At 40.7% G+C, this 17,327-nt stretch overlaps 1 protein-coding gene across 1 annotated transcript; it reads left to right on the forward strand.

The window, feature by feature from the left end:
• Nucleotides 1-165: 165 nt before the first annotated feature.
• Nucleotides 166-800, forward strand: LOC130586493 (outer dense fiber protein 3-like; the record flags this gene model as incomplete). Its single annotated transcript, XM_057387296.1, has 3 exons — nucleotides 166-322; nucleotides 457-594; nucleotides 705-800. Coding segments are annotated over 3 exons (391 nt in total), but the record flags the coding sequence as incomplete, so codon positions are not given.
• Nucleotides 801-17,327: the final 16,527 nt, after the last annotated feature.

A 17,327-nucleotide genomic window follows, 5' to 3' on the forward strand; every position in this document is an offset into this window, starting at 1 on the left:
AGCATACCACATGCAGCATACTACATGTAACACACTACATGCAGCATACCACATGCAGCACACACCAGAGGTACTGGGATGAGGAGCAGGATACCCTTCCTKCTCCTCACAGCCCATTCAGAAGGTTGATTCTCTCCCAGCCAGCCATTGCTCCCTTTCCTGCAGGACTCACCTACATTCTCTTCCTCTTCCCTCTCCAGGTCCTGCCACCTACACCTTGCCCAGGATTCTGGGACCCAACACAGCCTATACCCATGCCAACCCGTGCTACTCCATGAAATGGAAGAGTCAATATGGAAGCTGCTTCCGAGACCTGGCAAAGGTGAGCTGTGCCCCTCTGTTCTCTCACAGCAGCAGCAGCAGCTCAACTGCTCTCCTCAGGGTAGAAGGGTCTCATCACCTGGCAAGAATCCACASAGCCTTTTGCACCCACCAACCYCATTGCTTCTCCTACAGACGCCAGGTCCTGCGGCATTTGACAGGGTGGAAATGGACGTCTACAAAACCAGGGCTCCCAAGTTCACCATGGGACTGAGAACCAAACTTGCTGGCCCGGGAGCATCTCCAGGTCCAGCAGAGTACGTCCCAGGAAAGGTAAGGCAGCCCAGCCACCAACGTGCTCTGCCRCACGGCCTCCACTCAGGACAAGTCTGGAGAACAAGGCACCAAATTCACCCTTTCCTCTTCCCACTTTCCCCTTCCAGTTGTCGGTGACCAAGACTCGGGACCCTGCTTTCACTTTTGGAATCCGACATTCTCTCTACAAAGCTGCTTTAATACCTGAAACACAACTCGAATAAAAACAGATACCTGCAGAGATCTGCTTCTGTTCCTTCTGTACTGCAGGGAGCGGTTCGGACCATTGGCTCTCACTCTTTCTTTGCCTCAGCCACAGCACAGCAGGGGAGAGCAGTGAGGGGAGAGCAGTGAAGCAATAGCTTGAGCAAGGCTGACATCTCCAACAGAACTGAACCAGAGCAAACACTRTGAAAGCATTCCAGCCCTGCCTGGCACGCGCTTACCCCACAGCTGAGCATCCCCATAGGCCCATGCTGGTCCCCATGGACACAGCCCATCTCAGCATCCCCCTCTGCAGTGCACACACATGCCATCTGCCCAGGCTGTGCCCACAAACACAGCTGCCCTGCATCATCTCTTGCCATAGGCAGGGGCTCATTTGCACARGCAAGTYCCCAGACCACTAACAGTTGARGAGAAAGAGCCATTATTCCCAGTATGGAAATGCRATCATCACAGGTTCCTGCAACAGCCCAGGTGGGAWGGGACCTTGGAAGGTGACCTTGTCCAGCCCTTGTGTGGGAAAGGCAGCCTCGGGGAGACTAGCTAGATCCCAGCCAACTGCACACTTGATTGCCTCCAGTGCTGGGACTCTACTGCATTCCTGGGGAGGCTGTTTGTCCCCTCTGGCTAAGTGGTGATGCCAAAAGCATTCATCCCTGATTTCTAGGGAACAGGGTGGCAATTAGAGTGGGCAACTCTTACAGGCTCTCCTAGGCGGCAGTAGCCTCTGTCAGTTCTGTGGTCAGTAGACTCAGTTAATCATAAATACATTGATAAAATAATTGGTTGAATCATAAAGAAAAAAACAGTAGTTYTCAATACAAGTAGAAAAATATGAAGCAGAAGGTCTAGGCATGTTAGTAGTGCTGTATTTAAAATATGCAACCAGACAAACCTCACCCAGAAGTTACTGGATATCTTAGGTTTTTTTTGAAGAAAATTTGCAGCCACCGTGCTGCTTGAAAGCCCCCTACCCTTCCCGTCTCAATTTGAATGTCAGGGATTCCAGTCAGTAGATTTCAGTAAAGATGATCAGCCAGTGATCAGTGTTAGGGAAGGAATATTACTGAAGTTATAAAACTAGTGAAACCAATCGTGGTAAAGGTTAAATCTAAGAAAAGGCGTATTATGCACAATACATAGAAGAACTTACATAACAAGGACACGTGGATGGAATTTGTTTGCTAATTTAACAAGTTTGGAGGAGTGATTCCCGGTGATTCCGGCGCTGAAAGAAAGAAGGGTCTGCTTACTCATTACAAATTGGTGTTGGATAAGCTTCTTGCATCCCGTTTGTGTCAAAGCGATTTGGCAGAAGCCCTGTCCTCAGGCAGCATTGGACTAGAAAGGGCTGTGCTGGGACTCAGGGCATGGGGACACAAGCAGGTTTTTGTGAGGACAAACTAGGGCTGTTCCCCGCAGGACTGAGCCGGGTCGGTGGCAGCGCCGTGCCCAGCCCCAGCAGAGCCGCACAGGCAATAGGGCAGCGCTGCAGCACGGACAGAGCAGCGCCGGGTCCGCCGGGTCAGCCCSGGCGCCGCTGACCCCGAGCAAAGGGCGCCTGTGACCGACTGCGGAGCCGGAAGGCGAATTSCCGGGACCACGAAATACAGTCCCGCCGTGTTATCAGCGGACAGGCGTCCCCTGGTAGCTGTTGTCCGGCGGTGCCGAGCTGGCATTTGGCGTCTCGGGGAGCTGTGGCAGCGGGAGCAGCGGAGCGGCCTCGGGATCTCCTGAGCGCGGCTCCGGGCGGGAGCCGACAGCGGTGGGCAGCAGATCCGACGGGGAAAGGGGAGGGGTGGGTGGGTGGTTGTGGTTTAATTTTCTCACTATCTGAATAAATAGGAGTAAATTACACTAATTTCCCCCAGCCGAGTCGGTTTCACGCGTCGTTATCTCCATTCACGAGCTTTTTCACCTTGTTTTCTGCCCCGGCTTTCCTTCCGTGGAGACCTTGGTTGCCATCGGCTCCTCACAATCCAACCCCGAGCAGGCATCTTCTTTGCCAGGGCTTGAGGTGCTCTTCTCTTCATTTTGAAAAGCCTGTGCTTAATGGGAAATTTTTTAACCAAAATTACATGAAGAACTCGGTGAGTTAGAATGATTACAGGAGAACACAGTTAGAATAGGAAAGAAATAGAAAAGTTGCTGTTGCAAAGGAGGGATAAAGGTAAATGAAGCTTTGGTTAACAGACTGAATGTTCAGTCCATTGTAATGCAGGAAAAAATTAGAATTTGATTTTTTTTTTTTAATCTAAAAAAAAAATTCATCTTAGTAGTATTTAATAAATGAATTGACGCACTATGGTTCACATGTTTGACATTCTGACATTCACACATAGGACAAGAGATCCCCTGAGTAAAAAGAAGGAGCTACACAACCCAGAGGAGGTGAAAGCTTCTTTGTGTTTGGCATATTGCAGTATACTGCAGTTCACTGTGTGCCCAGTTAAGTGCATTTATGGTGGGCTTTTTGTCTGATTTTGTCTGTTTTTATTACCTAGTTTTATCTGAACCCTTCCTAAGTGCATCAAAGGCTTAAAAAGATCCCTGCACAGAAACTGCATGTTGCTGATCATACTCAACCYGGCTGAAACAACCTGTGTCCTCAGGCTCTACTGTACCAGAAAGGAATATACTGTATGTCTGTTCATGTCTCATTGCTCATGCAGCCCCATCATGGAGGAGTTCAGCAGCTTGTGATCCAAGTATTTAGTCCCACTGGAGAGCAGGTAACATCTGCTGAATGTCATGGGGTGGAGGAGGGCGATATCCTTGGCTGTCCCCATGTTTGCRCACAGATGATGCATAAGGTACAAGTCTGCACCCAGCTATCTACCAGAACTTAAAGCTGTATGTTCTTGTAGTTTTGGGTCACATGAGTGCTCATTTGAATGCCTCACATTTCATGTGTTATTTTTCTGTGGTCCCTTAATTTATGTTTTTTCCTGGAGACAGTGATTTGGGCCTGGTGTTTGTAAGCAGAATTTTCTGCTGAAGGTTATGTTTAGGAGCACCTCTGTGCTGCCACTTTTGGGAGTTTGGCAGCCTGAGCATGCAAATAAAGGCAATAGAGACCTTTCTGCAGAATGCAGAAGAAAYTGAGCACTCTCAGGTCATGAAAAAAAAGCTGAATGCCAGCCATAGATCCAGAGCATTTTCAGATTTCTCCCCAGTAAGTAAACATAGATAAATTCTCCATACATTGTAACTGCCAGTGTGCTTAGCAATTATTGAAAATGCTGGTAGGTCTGATAAGTTATTTTCATATTTAAGTTTGCATCTTAGTTTTGGGGAAGAGTTATTGGTGGGAAATTTGTCAAAAACATTAGTGACAGTGTTACTAGTTCACAGTCTTAATGACTGAAAAAGCAGCATGTGCGCTCTAAGACACTGAATCTCAACCAGCCAAAAGGCAAGGCCTGAGACCAACTCTCTTCCTGAGACTGTGACTTGTGATCGAGCTGTGTTGCTGAGTTTTCTGAGAATTCACCTGAATAATTTAAATATTTCCAGATTGAAAAGCTTTTTATCATCAGAAAACCTGAAGTGGCTGCCAGTTCTCTCTAAGAGAAGCCTGTGTAGTTCACTTGTTATGGATTTGCTTGTTCTATAAAAGTTTACAGGGAAGAATCTTTACACCAGCTCTGCTTTGTTTTCTGTAGCTGTTTTTGGACATACATGGCTAGAGGGAATTGCTCTCTGTCTGAGGGGAATTCTTTTTTTGACTAAAATGTGATGAAGTAGTGTATCCACTTTAAATGTTCTTACATTTGAGAATAAAGGATAAGCTATGTTATACACCCAGAAATAAAACCAAACAAAACCAAACATCCTTACTCGATCTTCATTTTTTCCCTGGAAGGGATTTAAGGACTCTGGCCATCTGGATGTCTGGCAACTCAGTCAGAGCTGTGGCTACTGTGTGTGTTCAGATTAACTGTGTAGCACATGCACAGTAAGTCCAATGTGTCCAGTACACATCAGACCTGCTGCACATGTGCTGCACAGATGGTCCGTGCATACACAGTAAATCAGCTATGTTAAGCCTACTGCGCATATGCAAACCATCTGTGCATTGCACATATGTATATTTTTGCATGGGAAATCCCTAGTCAGAGCATGAAAGGCTGTGGCAGAGAGGAACTCCAGTGGTAGAGAGACCGTGAGAGAGTCTGACAGTGGCATAAATTAAAGCGGCTCCTTGCCTGTTTTTGCTGTGTCTGGGCCAAAGCTGCAACAAATAAGTTCCTCAGAATCAGAAAATGTGACTAACTGCTCAACAGTTTCAATCTCTGTAACAATTGGCTGCAGGAGAGGATCTGTATCAAAACCATTAAAGCCAGTGATTATCAGCTAGAACTGCAGCTAGTTCATCAGGTAGCTCAAATGAACAATGTCTGGTGTTTTACTTATTTACTATAAAATCGTGATGCTTATGGTGCAGGCCTCAGAGATATGTTTAGCCAACTATCTTTATTTCCCAGTAATCCTTTTGCTTCTCTTCTAATATTCAGCATTGTTAAGAAGACTGTTTGAGCCTGACAAGGGTGCTTACTGGTTAGTACATAGGCACAGTTTACATATGTATAGAAAAATATTATATTTTTCAGTGAATATGCAAGTTATTGCTTGTAATGTTTAAGATACATCTTTAAATCCCAGTCCTGACAATAGCAAGTAGGCTCTTTAAATGACATCTGCTTTAGATCTGTCTGTAATGAGTTCTAATGATCTGAAGTTGAAGAGCCCCTTTTTAATGCCACAAGGCATCACTGCTCATCTAACTGAGGGAAGAGATATCTTCACAGACTTGAAAAGTGGGCCAGTGGGAACCTCATGAGTGCCAGGTCCCACACCTGGATCGGAGCAATCGCCAAATTTGGTACACGCTGGGTATATGAATGGATTGAGAGCAGCCCTGTGGAGAAGGACCTAGGGGTACTAGTGGATGAAATATTAAATATGAGCCAGCAATGTGTGCATGCAGCCCAGAAAGCAAATTGTACCCTGAGATGCACAAAAAGAAGTGTGCTCTTCACTGGGCTCAGGCTTTCCCACACTGCAGCCCTTTGCACTGCTATCTTACCTGTCCAGCCCACTCTTAATGGCCTGTTGACTTCCTCCCAGCCCTCTCACCAAACAAGTCGAAGACTTACGCTTCTGAATTTCCAGTCTCAAATTCCCATTATCTACCTCCTCTAAAAAGTCATGTTCCTTAACTAATRTTCTCTCCCATTCCCACTCCTACCTGTCTATGCTTGATGTTATATTTTGGCTTTTGTTCCTGGTTTCTCATTGAAAATTACCAACACCTGGATGCAGTGAATTTATCCCTCCCTTTATTCTGGGAAGAGCTGTAACTTTCTTGATCAAGAACTTCCAGACAAAATCAGCTTCAAATACTATCAAGGCCAGGTTTTTCACAAGTATATTAATCCAGTAATAATGCTACTGTGTAGCAAATCATACAAAGTCAATGCTTGAAGTGCTAGATTCCATTGAACCAAAGGGAAATACCTGAGTCAATAAAAGAGGCAGGATTTTTCTGTAATGCACATTAGAAACATACCTCAGATTTGGGCTGATTTTGAAAGAAGATGCTGGAAATGTGATAAAAGTGCAACAAATGATAAAGTGGGACATATGAAGTGTTCTGTCATTTCTAGTCAGAGTTCCAGCCTCAGTAAGCCACAAGATAGAGGGGGGCACTAAAAGAGAAAGGAGAAAATAAAAAACAGAAATAAAGGAAGGCTCTCAGGAAAGGGGAATAAGGATAGATTTAGGAAAATTGCRGATTATTTGAGGCCATCTCCTTGACCCTCGCCTACCTCCACTGGAGCAACCACTGGTCAGGGTGAAGTAAAGCTGACAATAGCTATTCATCACAGTGTGGACTTGAATGTAAAATGAAAACCACAACCACCTCATATGATGCAAGTACATACAGGAAGGGATTAAATCAATGAAAGATGTTATCCCAAAGTGAAATAGTAATTCCTATTAAATTCAGCTCTTCCTAGAAGGAGCTGATTTTTCCCTGCCTTAAGCTACAAACACATGCATGTAATACGCCCTCGTAGTCAGGTGTGTTGAAATTCCATAGGAGTTTCTTGACCCACCCCTCCAATTACGTTTTTTCATTAAGCTGCATAATGTTCCCATGAATGATTTGCTTTCAAAGCTGAGCAGTGCTGTACAGTGAGGAAAAATATTAATTATTTGCTTTCAGGGAGACTTCCCATCATTGTTTATGTCAAAGTAATGGTTTCAGTGTTTTTGTCCGAATGAAGGAATGATAAAATATCATCCATAAAACGTCTGACATTTCTTCCTGAAAAATCTTCCTTGAAAGGCTGAAATGCAGCAGGTAACAGGTCATAGTGAGCGAATTTCTGCAGCTGTGCTGATACATGAAAGTAAATGTTCTCCCCTGAATTACAGAGATAATGTYAGTAAGTGCACAAAAAGAGTTCTTTTAAAGAAAAACAAGCCAAACCAAAAAATACACCTCTGTTCTTCCTCCTGTTTTTTAGCATCCCTGAAGGAGGGAAATTCAAYATCAAGTGTCACAGCACCATGCTGTAAATATCTCAAAACAATCTATTAATCCTGACTAATAAAAAMCACATTTTTCAAAATTCTGAAGTCTGTGCTGCAATCCTGGGCCAGTCTGGGAACAGCTTAAAATGAAGTATTTKTACATGTATGCACAAATTCTTTGAATGACCCCTTCATTCCACAAGGAATGGAATTGTCCATAAAGTTATGGTCTTTGTAATAAGGTACATTATTAAAAAAATCTGGTTAATGTGACCTTGCTATTTTTAGACCTGCAAAACCGATTATCCATGTACAACTACAAATTCACTGTTTAAAATAAATCTATCTTAAAATAACTGCAACGCCTTCTCTTCCTTCCTTTAGCCCTAAAAATAACAATTGTCACAACTAAAGAGCACAGCAGTACTTCAGTTATTTGTCACAAATCACTTCACAGACAACAGCTTCAGTTCCTTGTTATAATTGGACAGTGAAAATGTTAAAGGGTTTCTAAAATAGAGGTGTTGGCCCCTTTGATTGACAGGTACCATGAAACTGCAGTCTGTCCAACCTTGTTCCCAAAAGCTGAGATCTCTTTCAAACCTTAGAAAAATTTTTATATTCAATGGAAGTTGTCTATTTAAAGCATTGGTGCATGGAAATGAGTAATAAATCAATCAGAGTTTGGCATCGGTCAGCAGATGGTGAGCAACTATATTGTGCATCACTTGATAAGTTGCTTTTCTTGAGTGTTATCTCTCTTCTACTTTACTATTATTATAATTTTTTTCTTTGTTTCAATTATTAAACTGTTGTCTTAACCTACAAGTTTTACTTTTGCTTCTCCTCCCCATTCCACTGAGAGGGCTGTGGAGTTTGGATTTAGCGAGCTATAGTTCTGTGGTTGGCAGAAGTGTTGAGATAACTACAGAACTGACCAGAGTGTTGCTGAGATAAATAGCCCAATGTTGGTAACATTGTTGATTTCTTTGTTCTTATAGTTATGCTTGTTCTCAGGGTTGTGTCCTGAGTACCCATAGTACCTTAYTTGCAGTATGTGTTCCCTGAGCTGGTGTTTATTGCCCTTGGGTCATGGGCTAAGATTATCRCTGCAGGTACTTTCTAGCATTGGATTATGATATGATAACATTGCTGGTTGGGAAACAGTCTGTTGTATGTATTCAATATTGCAGGCACCTCTGTGCTCAGGGAGTGATCTACTGGGAACAACTGATCACACCTTTTCTCTCAGGGAAAAGGCCTTTTCTCCTCAGAGAAACAATTTACAGGGGAGATACCATCCTCCATTTTCTTTCCTTCTTTCTTTCCTTCCTTCAGGCTGATTACAGTCTCGTTTGAGAATTTTAAATGTTTAAATACCCTTGGAAACCAACCTGGCCCTTTTGCTAGGAGCCAGCATGTGGCTGCATACGGTTTCAGTCTTGTTTAAGGTCAGACAATTAATCAAGAACATAATCCAGAGATCCAAGAAAACTGCAGTTTCCTAGTCAGTATCCAGGCAAAGTTCAGGAATCACATTAGACCAGGGAACAGAGGGTGTGCTGGGCACTGTGATGGATGACAAATTATTGGGCAGAGGAGAGGCAGTTTGGTTTCATAAACATACACCTTGCCATGTTTGGTGTTTAGTTTAARAGCCAGAGAATGGTTGGTTAAGGTTTAGTTTAATAATGCATTGTAGCCTCAAGGTATCCTGTCTCATCCAGATTTTATAGTTTGTCTGTCATATTTTTTCAGGTGTTGGGGTTTAACCAAAGCCAGGATGGAGGTTTCCAGGATCTGCAGCTCTGGACTGAGTTTGCCAAAGGGGCTGACACATATTTAGGACAGAAGATTTCACTCTCTTGGGCTAGATTTTCTGTAGTGAAAGCACTCCACATAACAGGGTTGTTCTAGGGCTATGCTCATCCAACATTTCAAACATATTTTTGCTCTCCTTACCAAGTATTACCCAGCTGACACTGTGAAATGTTACTTTGATGATGGAAGTACTACTTTTTTGTTTTCAGGGAAAAAAAAAGGTTATTTTTCTCTGTTTTAAATATWTTTTTTTTAAATGGCAAATGTTAGTTAGAATTCAAAGTCTTGAGGGAAGGTTTGTGCTCTTACAATGACTTAATTTCATTAAATGACGTTCTTTAATGACAACAGAAAATGACGCAATCTTAAGGCAGTGTTTCACAAATTATTTTACTTTGCCTCCACTTTCAAAGTATCTTCCAATCCCCATCAAACCTGATACAAGGCATGCTACTTGCTTTTCAGAGAACAGGGCAGGACAGGCAAGTGTCCCATAGTTCAGAAAATCTTAGAACATTCTTTTAGGCTACATGGGAATTTTTCTTACGATAATAACCATTGAAGTGAAAAAAAATGGTCTTTCTAAAAAGCAGCAATTTTCTTTAACTGTAAAAATAACTAGATTTTTTGAGACTAATGTACAATGCAGTTTTGTTTTGAAAGCAGAGGGAAAATGTATGATAAAGTTGGACATAACCTGTGAAATTAAATAAAGCTCTCAGGGCAAAGTTGAAGTACTAAAACTATCTCCTTAAAAAAAACTGCTCTGAGCAAATATCAACTCTTAACTACGCTTACAGGCATTTAAACACTATCGCACATGCTGACATGATAGACTGTTACTTTTGCTGCTCTAGTCAACACAGGAACAAATTTCCATGGTGCTCTACATCTTTGATTCCTGCTTGCTTTGGTTTTGATTAGGGTTTAAGCTCCCTGGGCCTCAGCTCTTAGTCATTTTATATTAATTCATAGCTTCCTCCTCAGTCTTTTTGTAAGCTTAATTCAATATTGTGTTAGGTGAAACTTGCTTTATGATAATAGCTGTAATAAAGACTGATGGCGTCTTTACTTAATGGAGCTATTTTGTGAATCTGTATCAAGCTTTTCTCATTGTGCCAAGAGCAGAGCATCTGTGATTATTGCAGTGTAGTTTAAAGCAATCAATTTGAGACAGAGAGACAAATTCTGCTTTTGGCTGTATAAGTAAATCTCTCTTTCTTTCCACCAGAAGTCGTATGTCTGCATGGAAAACAGTATTTGACCCAACAACACTGAGGCTGACCATCAGGGTCAGAAGAAGAAATGACTTGGAGAGGCACTGTRCACCAGTTAGTTCTCTTTTTAAAGACATAATGAGCCTTAAGCTGTAATTAGTATTTTCTGATATTCTTTTGCTGTCTTCACCCTATAACATGATTTCCAATTCTATAAAATTTTGTCTAAGTACATCGTAATCTGCACTTCTTACATGAGTGCAGTAGAAACTCAGAACTCAGGAAAGGAGGCTGTACTTTCTAGGCTTGAATTTGTCTAAGGAGGCGGGTGCAAAGTCATGCCCTGTAAAAATGGTTTAGAAAAYCTTCCCTGCAGATAGAAACTTTCAAGTTCTTGCATTGCATTTCATCAGGGTAATATTATTCTATCCTAGACACCTGTAATATCCTAGAAAGTGACTGAAAACAGAACAATGTACAGTCCCCAACAACATCAGCTGGGTGATCTGATGTGACACTTGGTGTTATTATTTATTTTAGCTCATTTTCCTCATGATGTAAGGTCAGTGTACCAGTGTAGTGATATTGCTGTCTAAATGGAATATTTACAGGAAAATTAATATTGATCAATATATTCCATGACATATTATTTTCCTATGTTAATAATACGCGATGACACCAAAATATATTAGACTTAAAAATAAATAAGCAATGCTAAATCCACCCCCCAAAAAAAATTAAAATACCTTATGGACACATTATTAAAATCTCTAGAAAAGTTAAAAGGATATATTTTCACAAGTTTTTTTCAGGTTTTTTTCATTCAACTAAAAAAGACCTTCCTTAGATAGGGATTTTTTTTCACTAAGCAAAAAATCCAAGGAAGGTGATATTTTTAAAACATCAATCCTTTTATTACAAGCATTGTTTAGCTGAAAGAGATCAGTAACTGCATTAAGACAACCAACCATTTAGTGAGGAATCTTCCAAGTTTGCTCTGTGATATAGGAAATGGTATTWAATGGGGGCTTTGTCCTCTCTGTTTGTAGCCCTTTTCATAAGAAATCATGTCATTACTTATGACAGTAGATGGTGGCAAACATGGTTTTATGTCACACAAGCCCAGGATAAACAAGATAACTTGACCTAGCTTTTTTTGCTTTGCTGTGCTCCTTTTTTTTTTTTTTTTTTTTTCTTCTTTTCTTTTTTTCCCTTCTTTTTTTTCTTTTTTTTCTCTTCCCCAGAATTTTTGTGCTAAATGGGTTGAAGTAGATTTAGTTTGTACTTCTCAGAGAGGATTCAATGTGACATGTTATGGGAAGCTCTGGCAGAAATACATGGTAAGTAGGTCACAACAGCTTTGTTGATTAGCATATTGGTGATTTAAAACCACAGTATCAGTTACAAAGTGGTGGCTGGATAACGTAAAATCTTGCGTATTTATTTGGAGAAGGAATTTTTACAGCATGAGACCAAGCTGAGTAACCATGCTGTTCTAGCAATATATTTATTTTTCTTAAAATCATAACCCCCTCCTGAAATGTTTTTAGCCCTCAGCTTAGCCTGAGGCCAAATCCAAGGAAAGTAGCCTAAAGCTCATGATGAATGTTTACTGACTTTTGTGGTCAGTGTTTCTCAGGAGTAAATTGTAGAGAGCATATGAGCTACACTTTATGTTTTCAGCTTCAGGCTGTGGAAAGTAGTTGGAGGAAAAGGTATGCCATTTAAAATTACCCCCAAATTATGTTCACAAAATATGCTTCACCTTTTCACAGCTGTGCATACTGAAATTGCTTAAATATTGCATTCCCTACTAGGAAGTCAAATACACCTACCTCATGTGGTTTAAATAAAATAAGAAGTGGGCTCATTTAGCAAACAAGACAGATAATTCAACATGAAAATCTAGGGGCTGAGAAATGATCTTGGGAGTTCCTGGATGAACCTTGAGATTTGGCACAAGGTAAATGTGCAGCAATCCCTTCCCTAGATTACCAGCAGGATGTGCATTGCCTTTTTCCTACTGTCTTTATTCATGTTTCAGCAGCTTGCCACAAGCAATATGCCAAGCTCATACAAAAAACTGTCTGTGTAGCACACAAATGTGTGCCTACAAACACACATACACCGTTCATTTCAGAAGATTCCTTTATAAAAACTGCTTTCTGAAGAAGAGCATATTTTGAGCTGCACTTGCACAGGCTCTTCACTGAACAAGAATTTTACAAAATACAGTTACAAGCTTTTCTGCTGTGACTGCCATAGTTATGATCTATTTCCATAGCTTTGTAATTTTTTTGTATTCATTTTAGAGTCATGCATATCAAATAAAGTGTCACTGGATGTAGAAGTCGATATTAATAGCCTTTTTCCACATAGCACAAATATTTATGCATGTTGTAGTCACCTGCACACTTTGAGAGAATTTGGATAGCATGCCAGACCAGGGATGATCTTTGAGGCTCAGATATGATAACTTGGCGTTGATTGACTGAAGACACCCAATCTTGTTCCAGACAACAATGAATTTCATTATTAGAAACTGCCTAGTTTTTAAATTATTGCGTTTTATTGCAAGGTCAACTATCATAAAATTCCAAATATATTTTTTGAATATGTTTAAATCATAATTTCAAAATGTGTATTTTATAAATTTGAAAGCAAGAGGCAAAGCAACAACTGATCTGAAAGCTGTAATATGGAAGTAAATAAATTATGTATTTTTGTCTTTGCATCAGGTAAAATCAGAGATCACTTCCAATCAGATCTTCGCAGATGAGTAACACACTGGTCTGCATAACTGAGAAATTAAACATTGACATTAATAAGAACTGGCTTTTGACATTATTTTATCTTTAAGTACACAAAAGAAGAAAACACTGAATACTGATCAAATTAGATCCATCTACTTCTTTTAAATCATAATTGCAACACTGGAAACTATCTTATGCAAATTTGAGGGAATGGTTAATGTGACCTTACATTTGTCTGTAATGTATCTGCTCCCTTTAGGAAAAATTTCCTTTTCAGACAGCTGAAGCTTTACTTTTGTTTATGTAGAATAATACCCAATTCTATTTTCTGAGTRAACTTAGGATAAAAACTGGGTTCCTTCCACTGACATTCTGTCCAGCAGAGTTTTCTAACCAAGTAGCAGAAGAAATTAGTGTAATAACAGTAAAGCAATCTCCAATCAGAGTTTATTACAGGTCAGTTATAATAAAGGGACTCAGATTAAAAAATTTATTTTGACATATAYTCATATGTATACTTGCAAATATATATAAAAGATATACTTCTATGTATATGTGGATTTAGAAACTCTTATTGGCTACTGATGAATCCCCCATTTTTTCAATTCTCTTTGTTATTATTTTTATTCTTGTAGTTAATCAAAAATCGTGAATAGAATCTTTATTTTTTTAACCTATTTAGCCCCACTCTAGTCCCCATTTACAGATACCACTGGGTGATTTTTTTGTTGTTTTTATTTGCTTGTGGTTTTTCGGCTTTAAATATTTGGGAGCATTTGGGGGGTTAAATATTTTGGGAGTTTGTAAGTCACCCCTGTGGAGTCCAGTGCAATCCAAAAGCATGTAAGCATTCAAACAGCAACCAAATGCATGCTCAATATGCAGTGCCTCCTTTAGCTGTGACTGACAGGTGCAAAATGCTACTGAATCAGAAATGACAGATATAATAATGACCAGCACAGGAGATTCACAAACCAGATTTTCCTGGGAGCATCATCTGCAATGGATGTTCCTATATATCTAATATGTAAATAGCTAGTTATAATTTTCATTTGTTAAAACGAGGGAAAGTATTGATAGAATAAAATAGAAATCCCCAAAGAAAAGAGCCCAGATGTTCTTCAGAGTGATTTTAGCCTTAGGGAAGTTTGGGGAACAGAAGTGACTAGAGGCTCTGGGTGAATTTTCTGGGTGGTATGCGAGGAATTACATACATAATTCCAGCTGTTCTTAATGGGATGGAATCATTATTATAATAATGATTCCTTATGTACCCGTTTGAAAAATTGCCCACAAACTTTCAAAGAATTTACTTTCATATGACCTTGCTTCTTCAGGTAGAAACATTCAATGAATAAGAAGCAATCAAGACAGAGTAGATCTCTTTTACCTTCTGGAACAGAAAAAATATGTAATTCTGACTCTGCCACTGCAATCTTGGTGGCGTTCCCTTATCCTGGCCTAGGGCACTGTTTGAATAAGCAAAAATCTAACTAATTTGAGGTTTTTGACCAGACAAAAATCACTACCAGTGATTACATCTTTCTTTATTTGATGAGACATAGCATTTGAAAAGATCTCCTAAGTCATTATGCCCAGTTCCACTAGCTAGCACAGGCAAATATGTCATAAAAAAATTAATATCAATCATGTAATTAAAAGATCTTTTAATATGAAGGAGTTTTATTTACCCGTCCTGTGATATAAAAATAGCAGGAAAACAAACAAGAGCTAGATCTTAAGACGAAAGCTTCACAGAACTGTTTGCAGTGAAATAAAGAAATTTTCAAATGCTGATTTTCTCTCTTGGAAAGACACTATTGAGAAATAGTAGAGAAATGCAAGCACACATCTGTACCTTTCATTTCTCTCTCTATTATTTGTGTCATGTGCAAAAATGTTTTTTCTGATCCTTCCGCTTCTGTTGCCATTAATTTACATTTTGAAAAATAGTTTTTGCTGAAAAGTTAGGGACTGTAAATTGGTTCTTTATGACCCTTCTAGTCCATTTGGCTATGGAGTGAAACAAGATTCAGCCAGAAAGGGAAAAGCAGCTGAAAGTGACAGTGAATTTCATAAAGGGCATATAAGAGGCTGCAAGGAAGAGCCTGAATCATCCCGCATCTCTGCTTCTGAGTTATTAGGCCACATCTCACTCAAAAGATTAAATATTTTATCTCACAGGTCATTCCATTTTATTGCAATGTTGCCTTTAGCAATGCTACAGTTGAAGTTCTGTCAGTGTTTCTATTATAGGCCCCTATTTTCTGGAATTTATAACTTAGGGCTAGAAATTCCCTGGGGATTAAAACTTGACAAAATCATAGTAGGCCTTTTCCCAGCAGGGAATTCCCCCCCTGCCCCCGTACTCTCTCCACTTTTTAATATCTCTGTTTAAAGTAGATCGGAAGGCAACAAACATTTGCTTATAGTTCTAAAATAAATTTCTTCTACCTGAAACCAAGAAATTTCAAAAAGTATTTGTTTCTTAGTGCAGAAGTGCATGGCAGTGAGATCTGAGAATCAATGAAATGCTAGAAATGCAAAATGGGCACTCTGCATGTATGCATCCATGCACATGTGTGTACATGAGTACCTGAGCATGCTCACAGAGTCTTGCATTTTTCCACAGAATTTTAGTGAGTGCTGTGTTTCAAATGAAGAATCAACAGCTGATGAACCCTTAGTGAAATTAATAGCACATAATTGCATGCATACATGACGTTCAATAGCCATTGCATGCAGCATTTCACTCCTATGAATTTAAAATTGTTAGTCTTAATTTAAAACCATTGAAAATCTCACAGAAGATTAAAAAAATAAAAAAAAAAAAAAGAAGAAACAGAGGTGTGCTTTGCAAAAAATTTATCTGAAGATCCAACAGAAAGCAATAAGTCCAAAATAACCCAGAAGTCAGGGAAAGGATTAAAGTGTGCATGGAGTTTAATTGCCTTGCCTTTCTCTAATGTTGAATGGTTTTAACTGTTAAAAAACTCAATAAAAGGTCAGCTGCTGAATAATAAAATGCGGAATGTGTTGGGGCAGTGAAGATGTTGTTGTTTGCTATGTATCAGTGAGATCTGATGTCCACAGCTGCTGGTCTGTGGGCAGGCTAGGGGTGGTTTGTGTGAGCTGCTCTGCAGAGAGAYGGAACTGCTGCAGAGCTTTGAGGGCTCTGGGATGGGAGGTGAGTGCCACAGGCAGGGCCATGTTTGGGGCACTACAGGAGGCCTGTGAGAGCTGGATGCAGAYGCCTTTTGCCCAGTACTGGGAAGCGTGTGGCTCCGCTCAGCAGCTGTCATTGCCATATGTGAGCGGATGGGCCTGCTGATTTGCACAAGCTCAACGAGCAATGGGAATCTCATGAGGTTTAGCAGCACCAAGTGCAAGGTGCTGCACCTGGGTTGGGACAATCCCCAGTAYCAGCACAGGCTGGGATGGACAGATCAGAGCAGYCCTGCCCAGAAGGACCTGGGGGTGCTGGTGGGTGAGAGGCTGGACATGRCCCAGCCATGGGCACTCCCAGCCCAGAGAGACARTGGGGTCCTGGGCTGCATCCAGAGCAGYGTGGGCAGCAGGGAGAGGGAGGGGATTGTGCCCCTCTGCTCTGCTCTGCTGAGACCCCACCTGCAGGGCTGCATCCACCCTGGGGTCCCAGCACRGGAAGGACATTKTTGGAGTGAGTACAGAGGAGGCCACCGAGACGATCAGAGCTCTTTCCTGTGAGAGTGGTGAGGCCCTGGAACAAGCAGCTCAGAGAAATTATCACATCCTGGAAGTGTTCAAGGCTGGGCTGGATGGTGCTCTGGGTATCCTGGTCTAGTGAAAGGTGTCCCTGCCCATGGCAGGGAAGTTGGAACTGGATGAGGACCAAACCATTCTACGATTTTCTGCCAAGGTCCTTCTGCAGGGCTGCACAGCATGTGAGTGGAAAAAGAAGTAATGGTAGAAGAAGGAAAAAAAGGTAAGCGTTCTTCTTACAACTGCTTTTATTGGCAGATGTAGTCATCAAATTTTTAAACTGAGTTATTCTTCATAGTAAAAATAAAGGCAAAAATCCAAAAAAGGATGTCAAATGGGGCTAAATAATTAGAGAAACTGGGGTTCTTCTGTTTTTAGCTCAGTGGTTCAAAGCCGCATAAATCAGTAGTGATTGAAAATTATTTCCATCTGTTCTGGTTGTATCATGAAA

The sequence above is a fragment of the Malurus melanocephalus genome, unplaced genomic scaffold, assembly GCF_030028575.1.
Source record: "Malurus melanocephalus ecotype Western Australia unplaced genomic scaffold, MMel_1.1 scaffold_1175, whole genome shotgun sequence".
In the NCBI taxonomy this organism is placed as follows: Eukaryota; Metazoa; Chordata; class Aves; order Passeriformes; family Maluridae; genus Malurus; species Malurus melanocephalus.